Source organism: Chelonoidis abingdonii, chromosome 14, assembly GCF_003597395.2.
Source record: "Chelonoidis abingdonii isolate Lonesome George chromosome 14, CheloAbing_2.0, whole genome shotgun sequence".
Classification (NCBI taxonomy): domain Eukaryota; kingdom Metazoa; phylum Chordata; order Testudines; family Testudinidae; genus Chelonoidis; species Chelonoidis abingdonii.
Genome location: NC_133782.1, coordinates 11,598,240 through 11,613,678, shown reverse-complemented (window position 1 = coordinate 11,613,678; position 15,439 = coordinate 11,598,240). Strand labels below are relative to the sequence as shown.

The window sequence follows — 15,439 nt, the reverse complement described above, 5'->3', positions numbered from 1 at the left end:
CTTTAACCAAAGACTCATGAAGAATAACTGAAGACTGAAGCCAAAATTGGAGGATAGTGTGCAGTGTGGCAGGCCAGGGTTACATGGGTCAGAACTTGGTTTGTTCATTTATTTTCCTTTGTGGATCTGGATTGTCCACCTATAGCAGTCAAGCAATATTCTTCAGTACAGCATATTGAAGGCTCGCAGCAAACGTTTGCAAAGTGTTCTGTTAAAATCTTGTAGAGCATTTTGAAACCTTAGTACATATTCTTAGTCCTCGCGTTCACCAAGCCTTCATAATAGTTTTCTCTCTGCATTTTCTTTTTTTAAGATGAACATTGACAATATGGATCTATTACATAACTAGTATTAGGCCCACCTTCCGAAAATCCCTTCAGAAATGTCTGCTTTTGCAACAGTACAGCAAGTTGTTTGTACCTCAGTATAACAGATTATACTATGTGCCAGATCTTCCAACATACAGTAGATGCACAGCTGTGTGCAGAGTAGCTCCTACTTAACCAAATTGTGCATGCAAATGGAGTGTCTAACTTGTCTGAGAATCTGGCCTTCAGTGCCTAAGACATGAACTATAAAACCTTTAACTATCTGTGACCTGCTTCGTTTGGCAAATAGTAAGTGGTATAAGACTCTAGTTTAAAAAAAAAAAAAAAAAAACTCCACAGCTCCTAAGGAGCAGTGCTGCAGACTGAACGTCGTGTTGGAATGAGCAAATGCTAAAAACATAAGTCAAAAGTAAGGAAATAGCTAACTTGCCCTGTGAATTTTTGAAGTTTTAGGAATTTTATTTTAATTTTTAAAAAATGCCCTTTTGAAAAAATAGCTTAATTTTATTTTCCCAAACTTGAGTCTACTTCCATGTTGCAACTATTTGACACTCACGCCTTTTGTAATTCCATGTACAGTGTTAGAGACATTCAACTACAGCCTAACACCAGCCTTCTGATAATTGAATGGTATGGGCACAAAGGGGTTGCTTTATCCACCCCTGAATACAGTCTTTCTGACATGTTAACAGCCTGTAGCACTGCTACACAACTGTTTAGGTCAGGAAGTAATGAATACTGTATCCAATTAAAATTAAAGCTCCTGCATCAGCAGCTGTCATATAGGTATCTCATCCAATCACTAACCTGACTCTTCTTAGATCAAGAGCACTGATAAGATTGTAGGACAATGTGTGCCAGTAATTCCCAGTAGCATCAGTGAGATGTCATTTAATATTAGCATGTATGTGAAAAGTAAAAATGGAAATACTTTGCTCAAGTACCTGAGAAAAATTGCTACTTCGTAATTCAAGGCTATTCCATTTGTGATTGGCATCTTCATAAGAGCAAGATAGTGTTCAAATGTGCACAACTTGTGTGCACAATACTGAAAATCAGGCCCTCAAAGTTGCTGTCCCCCTGTACATGTATATTTATGGGATACTTCTTGAATGAATTAATTTTTTTATTTATTTTTTTAATCCACATTCAAATGGACTGATAGGAATAGAATGGAGACAAGTTGTCATACTTCTGCATCAAAATTGCATGCCTTTCCAAAGAAACTCATCTAATAGGCTTAATTAACAATAGGGTCTTGGGGTTTGGGGTTTTGTTTTTTTTTTTGTTCGTTTGGTGTGTTTTTTTTATGCAGCTTTTTTTGGTCAAAACTAATCATTAGGATTCCTTCCTGTAGGAAGAAGATGGTCTGCGGATGAGGAAGGCTCCCCAGACTAACAACCCAATATCTGCATCTGCAACTGCTGTCAAGGAGGAAGGGCTCAGCACTAGACTACTTGCTCTGGTGGTTTTGTTCTTTATCATTGGTGTAATTATAGGGAAAATAGCCTTGTAGAGGCAGCATGCTGAGGATTGTAAATTGGCTTGATGGTTCTGCCATATCATTGGATTAAATTTATTCATAACAATGTTTTAACAAAATTAATGTATAACATCTCACAGGTCTTGCCTTTAAATTACCCCTGCACAAATATAACATAACGTAATCCTCTTGAAAGTTTAAAATGTACAATGAGTGAATGAATGATAAAGAATGTTCTTTACTAAGGGATGAGGAAAAAAATCATGAGTTAACACTACAATGGCATATTGTAAATGTCATTTTAAACATTCTTAGACCTTGGTACATGTTGCTGTCCCCTTGTCCATTTTAAAAAACAAACAAAGAATTATTCTTCCACTGCTGGAGCTGGCCCTTTTGGATGTTTGGAGCTGGGTTAGGCAGGAGGGGTTGATAACTTCTGTAAAATATGTTGATCCACCATTCTGCTCATAAAGTTAACAGTTTGTCATGTCTTCAACTCTGTGCAAATTAACAATTTATTGGCACTTACAATTCTTTTCAGCTTCTCACTATTAATTTATGTGGCAGCACTGAATGTGCTAGGCATCATTAAGAGGCATATATTGACTGGTATGACACCCATTTGGAATAAAGGTCAATGCCTTGTTCTCTTAAAGGGACCAAGCTACATTGCTGTTGGTTCATTTAGTTGAAATGAAATGTTATTCAGAGATGTTTAATGCATATTTAACTTATTTAATGTATTTCATCTCATGTTTCCTTATTGTCACATATTGACTAAGACTATGGTATAAAAAGGCACCTGTTCTAAAACCAGTGGATAGAACTAAAAAATTACTGCTGTAATGATGCAAGATTCTTCTGCCTCCTCATGTTTTGGGCACTATGTAATTGTTAAATTTTTGATCACTTAAACATTGGGGAAACAGCAGTCAGGAACCTGTTTTTTGTATGTAAATAAATAAGTCTATCTAGCAAAACAATTAGTAATAAACTAGTTCTATGCCGTAAAAAGACCAATCCTGTTTGACTATGTAGCATCTTAAAAAAAAAAAATTAAATAAAGCCCAGAAATCAAAGTACATCTAGTTACTTTTGTCAAAGTCAATTAATTTTTTTTTAAAGGACCTGCAGTTAGTCACTTTGATGGAGCTTATGTACGGCATCAGGAAATTGCTAGCCTTACCTCAACGTGGTTTCCTCCAGCCCCATTTTAGTCTCCAGAACCAATCTCCAGAGAAGCACATTTGATGGAATACTGATGTTTAGAATAACCACACCGTCAGTTTGTTTATTTACTAGGTACCCTCTGCCGTTTTTCAGACTCCTGTGATTGGAGTCAGTTGTCAGTAAGCCTGAGGATTTATACAAAGTGACACTCTAAGGCAGTAATATTAGTAATAGTAATGTTACTATAAGGCATGATATGTAGATGACCTGTTCTTTTCAGCCAACTGCCCATATCATCTTAGTTGGATTCCAGTTTCAGAAGCCAGCAGGGTAAGATGTGCAATAGATTGAAGCTTATTCACACAGCTCTGAATGCTGAAGCACTTAAAAAGATGGCTTCCCTTTCTATTTCTTCGTTATTCCTAAATCAGGCTGGGGGAGAGGAGGAGGGGAGGGAGTGTTTGGATTGGTAGATTTTTGCTACCATCTACTTTTCCACCCTTGCCGCCATAATCAAAATGCTAACACAAGCTGTCAGGAACAGTATCCCTGATGATGCCACAGCACAACTGGCTGCTGAGCTCTGTGCCTTTATCCTCACACACAACTATTTCAAGTTTGATGACAATATATATCTCCAGATCAGTGGCACTGCTATGGGCACCCGCATGGCCCCACAATATGCCAATATTTTTATGGCTGACCTGGAACAACGCTTCTCGGAGGCTCTGTCACTATCCACTCAACGCCCCTTCTCACTAGCCTAGACATCTGATGACATCTTCATCATTAGGGGACCCCAGGGTGGGAAAGGAGACTGACTAGAAGAATCCCACGCACGACCTTGTCAACGAACTGTCCAACCTGGAGGCGGACGAGACGGAGCCTGGACAATCTACACAGGAGAGCCAGTTCCACTTTCTAGACAAACCACGGCAAATAAGTGATGTCACATTAAACCAACTCTATATCGAAAACCTACCGACCGCGCCTTATGCCCTACCTTCAGCCTCCAGCTTCCATCCCAGGTTCACATCTACACGATCTACTGTCTATTACATGCCAGCACTGAGGTACATTCTCGCATCTGCTCTAACCCTTCAGACTAGTAGAGCCAACACCTACAAAAGTCTTCACCAAAGTTATTCTCAATAACTACAATACCCGCGGGGGGACGAGGGAAAAATTAGGTAACGAGATCAACAGAGCCAGAACGTGTACCGCAGAAGCCCTCCTATCTGTCTATCAAGACAAAACCCAAGAAAGAAGAGACCAACAGGACTGGGGCAGCTGGCAGCACATACAGCCCCGTAGATGAGAGACGCTCGTACCTCCGATCGTCAGGTCATCAGAAGGATCTCCACACCCATGATCCTGTACAATGATGCAGATACTTTGGCCAGCTAGGTTCTATGGAGTGGTCAGGTCCACTATCCTTGCCGCACGTAGACTGCTAGAGGTGTCCGACATAAACTCTGACAGTATCTTCGCATGTCACCTAGCAAGCAGAATATGTTCAGTATTCTGGTTGTCGTATGTACGTTTTTTGTGGTCTGTCTTTTGTATGGGTTGGTAGCTTTGTGTGTAACGGGGACAGGGATGGTGTTCTATCTTTCGAGTTTGTTCTGATTCTTGGTTCCGTTGCATGTAATGTATCGGTTCTTCATTTGTTGATTTGTGTCCATTTTTTTTATGTGTTGTTTGGTTCATGGAGGGCTTGTGGATTGGGCGTAATTATTGTGGACTGAGTGTGTCGGTGTGGTGTGGTGTGGTTGTTGGTGGCGTCGCCTGGGTAGTATGGGGAGTTGGCTGAGGTTTGTTGCTGGATTGGTTCTGGTTGAGTTTTGGTGCGGTGTGGCGTTACTGGTGAGTATGCTATGGCAGGCTGGTGTAGGCTTGGTGCGGGTCTGTGGATGGGTTGTGTCTGATGTGGTTGGGTTTTTTTTTTTGGTTTTGCTTGGGCCTGCATGTGTGGGTGGAGCTGTTGGGTTTCGTTCTTGGATTTGTCTTGCTTGCGTTTGCCCCTCACGCCTCCGGCTTCCCGCCTGTCTGGTTTGCCTACGCGTTTCTCCTCCTTGGTTTTCCCCCCTCACTGCTGGGGGCCTCACTCCTCTGATGCCCCCTTGTCTCCGCGCCTGCTTCTTGCTTCATACTTTCCCTGCCTGGACATTTTTCCCCCATGCCTCGCGAACGTGGGTCTTCCCCAGGCTCACTGCTCCGCTGTCTGTTCGTCTCTAGTGCCCGAGTCTTTGCTGCTTTTCGCTCCGTCTCTCTTCTCTTCACCACCGGCAGGGGAGGCCAGAGAGCGATTGGTGTCGTCTGGATCTCTTCACGGCAGCCCAGCCCCTGTGGCCTTCTGCCGCTTTGGGGCCTGGCTTTCGTGGGTGGACTCCCCGTGTCGGCTGCCTGTCGTGATTTTCCCAGGGGCCGGTTCTTCCTGAGCGGAGGCTCGGGCTAACAGGTTAGTTCGTGGGAGAGCAGCCTTTCTCGCGTTTGAGGTGTGCCCTCACGGGGGAGACTGCTTTCTAGTTGGCAGCCATCCGCTTTGTTCACCTCTGGCTGTGTGCCAATTGCGAGAGACTCCAAGAAGACCACCGACTACCACTGCCATCACTGCTCCGCAAAGCTAAACTCCACGCAATCAATCAGGATTACACCCATCTGGACAATGATTCCCACTTTTACAGGTCCTTGGGTGGCAGGCCATCTCTTGACAGACCGCCAACCTGAATTCACCAGAACTGCACACCGGTACCATACGTACTCTACGTCAGGACCTAATCCATGCAACAACTCGATGCCAACTGTGCCACTCCATATCTAGCTACAGCACCGCATCATCAGGACCTAACAGATCAGCCACACCATCCACACTCCGTTCTTCAACCTCGCATGTCACCATGTAATATACGCCATCACATGCCAGCAATGCCCTCTGCTATGTACATCTGCCAAATACGTCTTTATGGAAAAGGATAAATGGACACAGTGATATTAGAATGGCATAATACAAAATACCTGTAAGAGAACACTTCAAGTACCCCTGCACACATATAGCAGTTAAGGTGCCATCACTGCGTAGCAAAAATTCAGGTCACAGACTCCAAAGAGATTCGGCTTGAGCTTCAGTTCATGCTGACTTTGAAACACCATCCAGCTCAGGACTAACACAAGACGTGAATATGGCTTGCCAACTCAAAAGCAGTGTTCTCCCTTGTTTTTCACATCTCTACTGCTAGAACAGGGCCCCATCCTCCCTGATTGAACTAACCTCGTTATCTCTAGCTTGCTTGCTAGCATATATATACCTACCCCTGGAAATTTCCACTACCTGCATCTGACGAAGTGAGTATTCACCCACGAAAGCTCACGCTCCAAAATGTCTGTTAGTCTATAAGGTGCCACAGGATTCTCTGCTGCTTTTACAGATCCAGACTAACACGGCTACCCCTCTGATACTGTGTATGTATGTGTTTCTGTGGAGACTTCTTGCAGAACAGCCGACAAAAACAGGAAGAGGTGCATCCTCAGACAGGATATGAAGATAGACCAGAGTCAAGTCTGTTCCATATGGTAGCGGCAAAGCAATTATAGTCTCCACTTTTTGCATGAGTGCAAGATGGGTTGGAAACAGTGCAAAGGAAGAAGGTAGGTAGTAGTGAGATCAGCAAGGTAGGATGGGGCATGATTGTACAAGAATTTAAAAAACTACAGCTTTGCTCTTTAGGGACTAGTAACTAATGGAAGCCTTCTGAAACTCTTCAACTTCTGTTAACCAAATGACTGATCAACATAGGAAGCATTCTGAAAGGGAGAGTTGTCTTTTGAAAGACAGGGGATAAATATGATGCCTGAAGAATTCACTTTCGTGGCTTTGTAGGATGTATCGGGAAGAACCTGGACTGAAGAGCGACTGAAGGCAAATGTTTGGGTGGCTGTGGCCACTGGAATATTGTGGCTGTTCTAAAAGCAGAGGCAGCCTCACAAGTGCAATTTTAAACCCAAACCAGCATTGCAGGGTAACAATGGAGGATAAGCGTTAATGTTGGCCTGTTTTGTGGGGAGTCAGACGAATTGTATTTTTTTTTTTTTTGGCCTTTTTTTGGCTGCTGCGCTGAGCAACTGTCACACACTTTATCCACCAAAATTGACTTTGCTGGCACAGATGATTTATGGCTAGAGAAGAAAGCCAGAAGTGTGTGTTGGTGTCCTCAGACCATAGCTTGTTTAATGGCCATGCCTCTGAATGTCTCTGAAAACTTAACATTTTAAACAATTTATGAGTGAAGTTGCTTTTATTAGTTTTTGTGTTACCGTAGCACCTAAGGGACCCCAAACAAAGATACTCCCATTGTACTAGGCACTATACAAAGACAATCCCTACCTTGAGGCGTTTACAATCTAAGTCGCTAGCTAGCTATTGATCCATCAGAACCGGCTGCTGTGATCATACGGGTGTGTTCCATGGTACTACCTGAGCCATGGTATCACTCTGTTCTGTAAGCGCCTCAAATAACTCAAGTTACTATTAGAACTTGGAATTTAACAAAACTCTGAAGTGTCTCATATCCTTCCTAACAGCAGCCTAACAAACAGAAGCCTGGAAGGGTCTAGTGTAGCCCCCAAGTCCTTCAAAAAATTAGTCCAAGCAAAGGATAGCCAGTGTCAATTGAATTCTTATTACGCGCTTGTCAGACAGAAAGCTACTGTATTCCCACCTGCTGGAGACAGAAAATTCACAACATTTCAAAAAGACTGGTATTCTTTTGCAAATGCAGCATTCCCTTTTTCCACCCTCTTTGAAGAAGACAATCTATATACACCTGTATTTACTGGTACGAGATCTCTGATAGAGCTATCTTTCAGGTAAGAGACCCATTATGGAAATATGTCCTTAAACTGCTTGGACATTTATGAAGCTTTCATGTACTTTTATGCCATCTGAAGAAATGCTTCATCAGACTTGTAGAAACTGAAGTATTCTGATGTCTAGGAGATGTATAAAATTAAAAATATAGAGGACAGCAGGAAAGGACGTGGAAGACTAAGGATGCAATGGAAAGACTCTGAAGAGAAGTTTGAAGAGGACTGGAACTGCAAGACCTATGAACCCATGCCATGAACGTGAAGGAGTGGCAAATAATTGTGGGCAGCTCTGAGCCTGTGTAAAAGAGAAAAGGAGTGAATGAATGTGTAACTTTTTATTATATAAAAACTATGCAAAGCATGAAGTTTATGAATCACTTTCATAGTGTATATACCTGTAATTTCACACTCATGATATAACACCCAGGTGTGAGCAAATTACTGCTTAATCTCTGTTCTGTGGAATCCACACTTTAAACCAAGAATAGTGGATGGTTAATTTTTAAACTTAATCCCTTAGAATGCCTCACTCCCATAGAGGTTTTGCTATTAATTTCAGTGGAAGCAGGAAAGGCGTCTAATCAGAATTTTCACTTTGTAGAACTTGAGAATATGTTTCCCCTTTAGACACAAGCTTTAAATTTACTTGCAAGGAAGCTAACGTATCTTTCCGTGAAGTCTGTGAAATGCAAATAAATAAAAGGAACTTTTTCCTATTTTCACACTGAAGCCCACGTTTTCAAATGAGGGGATTCCAAGCATAAATTATCAGAATTGTCTTTCTGTTGGCAGTCCCCTAATTTACAAACACACCTATAGCAATTGCATATGCAGGGTAAGCACCAAACTTGTGTGCATGTTATCACATGTGGAATGATTTTTAATTGATGACCTGTGTCATTAGAGAATAAGGTGGTGCTCAGTACGTAACAAGGATTGGTATACCATAATGTAGTTCCCTAAAAACATGAAATTTTAAGTAAGATGCCTGCTAATAGTATTCGTTAATACACTTTCTCTGCAGTGCTGCTAGTGGAGTACAATTTGAAATCCATTCTGCAAATTGTTAGTGTCTCCTCACCAGTACGCTATAAAGGGATTATATCTTCTGTGCACATACACTTGAATTATTATAAAAATCTTGCCTTGGCAGCTAACAAATATATATACAGTTGTACATGTTTGTATCTGCATACTTAACAATGGCATTTTACAATCTTAAAATGTTTAATATTGCAATTTTTAATACAAGAAAGCCAAGGGAATTCAGAACTATGGCTTAATTTTTGTAGTTGTCACTCCTCTTTCAGGAAATATGTTAATGTTCTTTTGTCCCTCTTAACTGGAGATCATTCCTAATTCTTAGGCACAATAGACAAATTTAAAGACAGTGTTTTCAGTCTTCAAAGCTACTCATTTTGCTTATTGCGGTGTAATGAAGCTTGTCCTGAGGACTGTTGTTTGTATTGGCTGTACGTATGCAAGAAGAATTTTGAAGAATATATAAAACATTCTGAACTTCCGTGTTTGTGGTGGCTCCGTTAACAGCAATGCCACTTCACAGCAGCAGTATAGAATTGGAGAGCTGTTTTTCCACTCTAATTCAACACAAGTTTGCAGCTATTATTGAAAATCTCTGGTGGCCAGTTTGAGAGAAGTGGCAAATTGTGTTCATTTTCAGGTAAAGTGTGCAAGGACTGCATTCCAGAAAATGTGAAGGGGAGACTTTGACATGCTCAACTGATGCAAGTGCACGGTATACATTAAAATAACTGATTGGATGCATTTCTGTGTGCAATTTTTGAGCTCTGTGCACAATTCCAGTACAAATAAGGCAGGCCTGAAGCAGCTAAGCTTTAAAGTATTGGATATCTGCATGCCTTTAAGAAACATTATTAGACTTTTACACTGTTAATAGGTCCCTTGATCTTTAAACTCTGGCAGCGATAAGCAGAAAGCACAAACAGCAATTTGGAGTATACATTTCACTTTCAGATACAAGTGCTGGATCGTGCATGGTGAGAAATGCATCCCACTCTACCATCATGCTGTGCTGGGGAGAAGTGGCTTACAGCAATTCCTTTATTATTTTTTTTTAATTTTAAATTGACCCATTTTAAGATAGCAGCTTTTATTTTGTTACAGAAGTACTATTACAAAGAGTTTCTATTATGATTTGTGAAGGAGATGAGTCCACTGCATGTGGAAGCTGTTGTGGCTTATTATGCAATAACATAATTATATGTGCTTCTCTAAAAATGTAATTTACTCATTAGAAAACGTTCATAGAAATCCGTCAGGCACTTCATAGAAACAAGTGACTTTAACAACATGCTGTGACTGATCGTTCATGTAGCTTGAAACATAGCCATACTAAAGATTGACTTGATTAAAAGATGACAATGGAATACAACACTAGCATAAAATAATCTCCTGCTGCTAAATAGAGGGCTTTGAGACATAGATCCTTTACCATGTCCGATTAAGATTACTTTGTATTATACCCACAGATTGATGTCTACTTAATCACTTGCTCTAAGGGATGTTGGTACAGAAGTGACACTGTTCAGTGTACCATTACTGACTTATGTTTTGATTAGCTGTAAAGAACAAAGTAATTGTGTGCTTCAGCCACCCAGAGTAGCTTAATCATAAAACTGCCGTTTTATGAATAGGCTGATTTTATTATTGAGTGAAGCTAGGGGTTCTAGTACCTCTAAGTAACAGCTACCCAGGAATCTATTACATGATATAAACCATTTCACCATTGCTGTAGTCATTCATTTGCAAACTAACTGCAGTTATTGTGCATAGATCATTAACTCCACCATACTCTGCCATTTACAGTGATCTTGCTTCCTATATAAACTACCTGCAAATGTTCACTTGAAAAATAAATTTTGATGTAGATCTGTTGCCCCCAATCCTGACCAAAGCTGACACTTAAGCTTCTGTTTTGCGATAAATTTATCAAATGTAATCCTGGACCCAGGAATGCAAAACAGGCTGTTCTTTCCTTGAAACAAATTATGCCTTTTCATCTTGTATTGTCATCTACTGCTGTCAGACCCCCCAAACAGGAAAATGAAGGAAGTTAAAAGGAATTAATTTTTTGAATGAATTCCAGCTACATACCAGAAGCAGACATTGTGCATCTGGTATCTCTGTTTACAACTGGAAATAAACACATTTCATTCTTATTTATGGAGTTAAATTTCTTGGCTGTATGGTCCTCCAACTTTCATCCTTGGCTATGAAAACTCAAGGAATGATCTACTTATTGTATAGTCTTCACTTTAGAATTGAAGGCTATACACAAAACTCCATTAAAAGAACATTAATGTTGCAAAGTCAAGTGCTCCAAACATAGGAAATGCCAGAATTTTGTTTTCCAGGCAAGATAAGGGCCACATTGTGTACAAACATTTAGTGAGAGAGAGTCCCTACCCCAAAGATCTTACAGTCAAAACAGCCAAAAGACTGACAAACAGTGAGAGGCGAAACAGATAGATGAAGTGATTGTTCAGCAGGGACACGAGGGAGCCAGGAATAAGAACTGAGGTCATAGGTTCCAGGTTTGTTTACTTAACGTTTTTTTTTGGTAGCTGATTTTTATTTGAGAATTGCGGAGGAGTGCTAAGACTAAAAAATATATCCCAACACGGTTTTAAAATGAAAGGCATAAAAATAGTTGACAGAAAACTATTTGTTTTTAATTGGACTGGTGAGGAAGAAGCAACAGAGCCCAGTTTAAAAACTTCTTGTCCAAGTTTCAACCCAGCCTGTTTTCACATACCACTGGAAAAGCAGAAATTTAGAAAAGCAACTTTTAATAAATATCTTCTGCTGTTAAAATAAGAAGGCATGAACAGTTTCATACTAACAAATGTTAATACAGACAGTAACTAATAATGCATGAGGAATAAAAAATGCACGTATACCTTTTTTTAAAAAAGCTGAGATGTACAAAGAATTTTAACATGAAAAGTTTTTAAACAAGGTTGATTTTTCAGACACACAAAAGTCCACTCTTATGGACTTTCATTCTGTGCCTAAATGCCCTTTGAAATGTCCTGACGCTCCCAAACGCTGGCTTATTTTTTTTTAAAACAGTTGAAAGCAGCTGTTTAAGAAAAAGGAATCCAGTAGTTAGTTGTCATTGTTCTTTTCCATGTAAGACTGCTTTTTCTAACACTTGCCATATTTATTGTACTCAACGTGGGGGAGTTCTATTTTGGATTTCATTATGACACAGCTAGAGATATTGATTAGCAAGCGCTGAATAACTTGCATCCAAAAGTCCTAAATGTTGGTTAAGGCAATATCTGGTTGATGATTTTGAATAAATTTGGGGATACAAGGGATATTCCAGAAGCCTGGAAAAGGGATACAGTTGAGCCAATATTCAAAAAAGACAGGCAAGATGACAGAGTGACTCTTGATTGATTAGTCTGACATCTGTCCTGGGCAAAATAATGGAAAAGCTGATACAGGATTCAGTTAAAGAATTAAATGATAGAAATAGAAATTAATGCTATCCAACAAAGTTTTATGGAAAATAGAATTTGTCAAACAAAATAGAATTAACTCTTTGAGATTACAGACTTGGTAGATAAAAACCTCTATAGATGTAATACAATTAGATTCTTGTAAAGTGTTTGACTTAATACTGCATGACATTCTGAGCTTAAAAAATAAGCACTCTACAATATTACTAAAGCATATGTTAAATGGATAACAATCTAATCAAAAGAGCTTTCAGTAGTTGGCAATAGTGAATTATCACATGAGGGAGTTTCTAGTGGTATTCAACAGGGATGAATACTAGACCCAAAGCTAGTCAATATTTTCATCTGTCAATTGGAAGCAAATATAAAATTGCTGCTGCTAACTGATAAGTGACACACAGTTTGGCAGACTGGTAAATTAAGATGAGGACAGGGCAGACGTACAGAGCCATCCGGGTTGCTTGGTAATCTGGGCCCATTCAGACAAAATATTTTAATACAGCCACACCTACTCATGGGTAACTGTATCCTGGAAGACAAATTCTGAAAAAGATGCAAGGGTTGTAGTGATCAAGCAACTGAACATAAGCCTCCAGTGTAATGTTGTAGCACAAAGGTTTTAATGCAATCTTTGGATGTAGAAACAAGGAAGTAGTGAGTAGGCATATGGAAGTGATTTACCACTGTATAGAGCATTGATGAGGTGGATGCTGAATTACTGTGTACAGTTCTGTCCATATTTTTAAACAGGTTTTGAAAAATAGGAGTGGATGCACAAGAGCCACATCTGAGGATGGGAGAAAATACCTTAGCGTTAGGAATTTAAAGAGTTCTATCTGTTTAGCTCATCTTAAAAAGTGAGCATACAGTGTGTAAATACATTTGCAGGGAGAAAATACTGGGTGTTAGGACGCTCTGTATGATAGCTGAAAAGGCATAAGAAGAAGCAATGGCTGAAAGCTGAAGCCAAACAAATTCTAAATAGAATTTAAGTACATTGTTCCAATGGTTAATCACCCTCGCTCGTAAAACTAACTGCCAAGAGAAGTGGCGTCTCCATCTCTTCAAATCAAGTCTAGATTCCTTTCTGGAGGATATACTTTAGCCACATACAAGTTATTAGGCTCAATACAGTGGTGAAATTTAGTTGTATGTGATATACAAGAGGTCACATGAGATAATCTGTGAATTTATTATTTCATTCAAACTTAAGGCCGGATTCTGCAAGCCTCTCCTAAACAGTCACTCTTGATTTGCAGTAAACTACAGAATAGTTTGGGAATGGCTTTCCAAAAACTATATCGAACACAAGTTTTTTTTCCCTTTATGCAGAAATCTTTGCGTCTCCACCCCTCTCCCCTTTGTTAGAAGTTTCTTAAGGAAAAGAGTTGTGAAAAGATTCCTGCCTGGGTTTTGGTAGGGAAAGGGGTAACGCCTCTCTCCAAACAGCCAATAAGCCTCATCACTGCTGCCAGTATTGATAAGTGGATTGGGATGTACTCTCCACTGGGTTTTGGTAGGGAAAGGGGTAACGCCTCTCTCCAAACAGCCAATAAGCCTCATCACTGCTGCCAGTATTGATAAGTGGATTGGGATGTACTCTCCACTGGGTTTTGGTAGGGAAAGGGGTAACGCCTCTCTCCAAACAGCCAATAAGCCTCATCACTGCTGCCAGTATTGATAAGTGGATTGGGATGTACTCTCCACTGGGTTTTGGTAGGGAAAGGGGTAACGCCTCTCTCCAAACAGCCAATAAGCCTCATCACTGCTGCCAGTATTGATAAGTGGATTGGGATGTACTCTCCACTGGGTTTTGGTAGGGAAAGGGGTAACGCCTCTCTCCAAACAGCCAATAAGCCTCATCACTGCTGCCAGTATTGATAAGTGGATTGGGATGTACTCTCCACTGGGTTTTGGTAGGGAAAGGGGTAACGCCTCTCTCCAAACAGCCAATAAGCCTCATCACTGCTGCCAGTATTGATAAGTGGATTGGGATGTACTCTCCACTGGGTTTTGGTAGGGAAAGGGGTAACGCCTCTCTCCAAACAGCCAATAAGCCTCATCACTGCTGCCAGTATTGATAAGTGGATTGGGATGTACTCTCCACTGGGTTTTGGTAGGGAAAGGGGTAACGCCTCTCTCCAAACAGCCAATAAGCCTCATCACTGCTGCCAGTATTGATAAGTGGATTGGGATGTACTCTCCACTGGGTTTTGGTAGGGAAAGGGGTAACGCCTCTCTCCAAACAGCCAATAAGCCTCATCACTGCTGCCAGTATTGATAAGTGGATTGGGATGTACTCTCCACTGGGTTTTGGTAGGGAAAGGGGTAACGCCTCTCTCCAAACAGCCAATAAGCCTCATCACTGCTGCCAGTATTGATAAGTGGATTGGGATGTACTCTCCACTGGGTTTTGGTAGGGAAAGGGGTAACGCCTCTCTCCAAACAGCCAATAAGCCTCATCACTGCTGCCAGTATTGATAAGTGGATTGGGATGTACTCTCCACTGGGTTTTGGTAGGGAAAGGGGTAACGCCTCTCTCCAAACAGCCAATAAGCCTCATCACTGCTGCCAGTATTGATAAGTGGATTGGGATGTACTCTCCACTGGGTTTTGGTAGGGAAAGGGGTAACGCCTCTCTCCAAACAGCCAATAAGCCTCATCACTGCTGCCAGTATTGATAAGTGGATTGGGATGTACTCTCCACTGGGTTTTGGTAGGGAAAGGGGTAACGCCTCTCTCCAAACAGCCAATAAGCCTCATCACTGCTGCCAGTATTGATAAGTGGATTGGGATGTACTCTCCACTGGGTTTTGGTAGGGAAAGGGGTAACGCCTCTCTCCAAACAGCCAATAAGCCTCATCACTGCTGCCAGTATTGATAAGTGGATTGGGATGTACTCTCCACTGGGTTTTGGTAGGGAAAGGGGTAACGCCTCTCTCCAAACAGCCAATAAGCCTCATCACTGCTGCCAGTATTGATAAGTGGATTGGGATGTACTCTCCACTGGGTTTTGGTAGGGAAAGGGGTAACGCCTCTCTCCAAACAGCCAATAAGCCTCATCACTGCTGCCAGTATTG

The 15,439-nt window shown here is 40.9% G+C and overlaps 1 protein-coding gene across 1 annotated transcript in view; it reads left to right on the top strand.

The window, feature by feature from the left end:
- The window catches only part of VAPB (VAMP associated protein B and C), a 59,831-nt gene extending 48,780 nt beyond the window's left edge, over positions 1 to 11,051 (top strand). The window contains exons 6-7 of the mRNA XM_032782599.2: positions 1,687 to 3,570; positions 6,393 to 11,051. Of these exons, the coding sequence (XP_032638490.1) occupies positions 1,687 to 1,845 (159 nt within the window). The 3' untranslated portion in view covers positions 1,846 to 3,570; positions 6,393 to 11,051. The remainder of the gene's footprint in view (positions 1 to 1,686; positions 3,571 to 6,392) is intronic.
- The last annotated feature ends 4,388 nt before the right edge of the window (positions 11,052 to 15,439 follow it).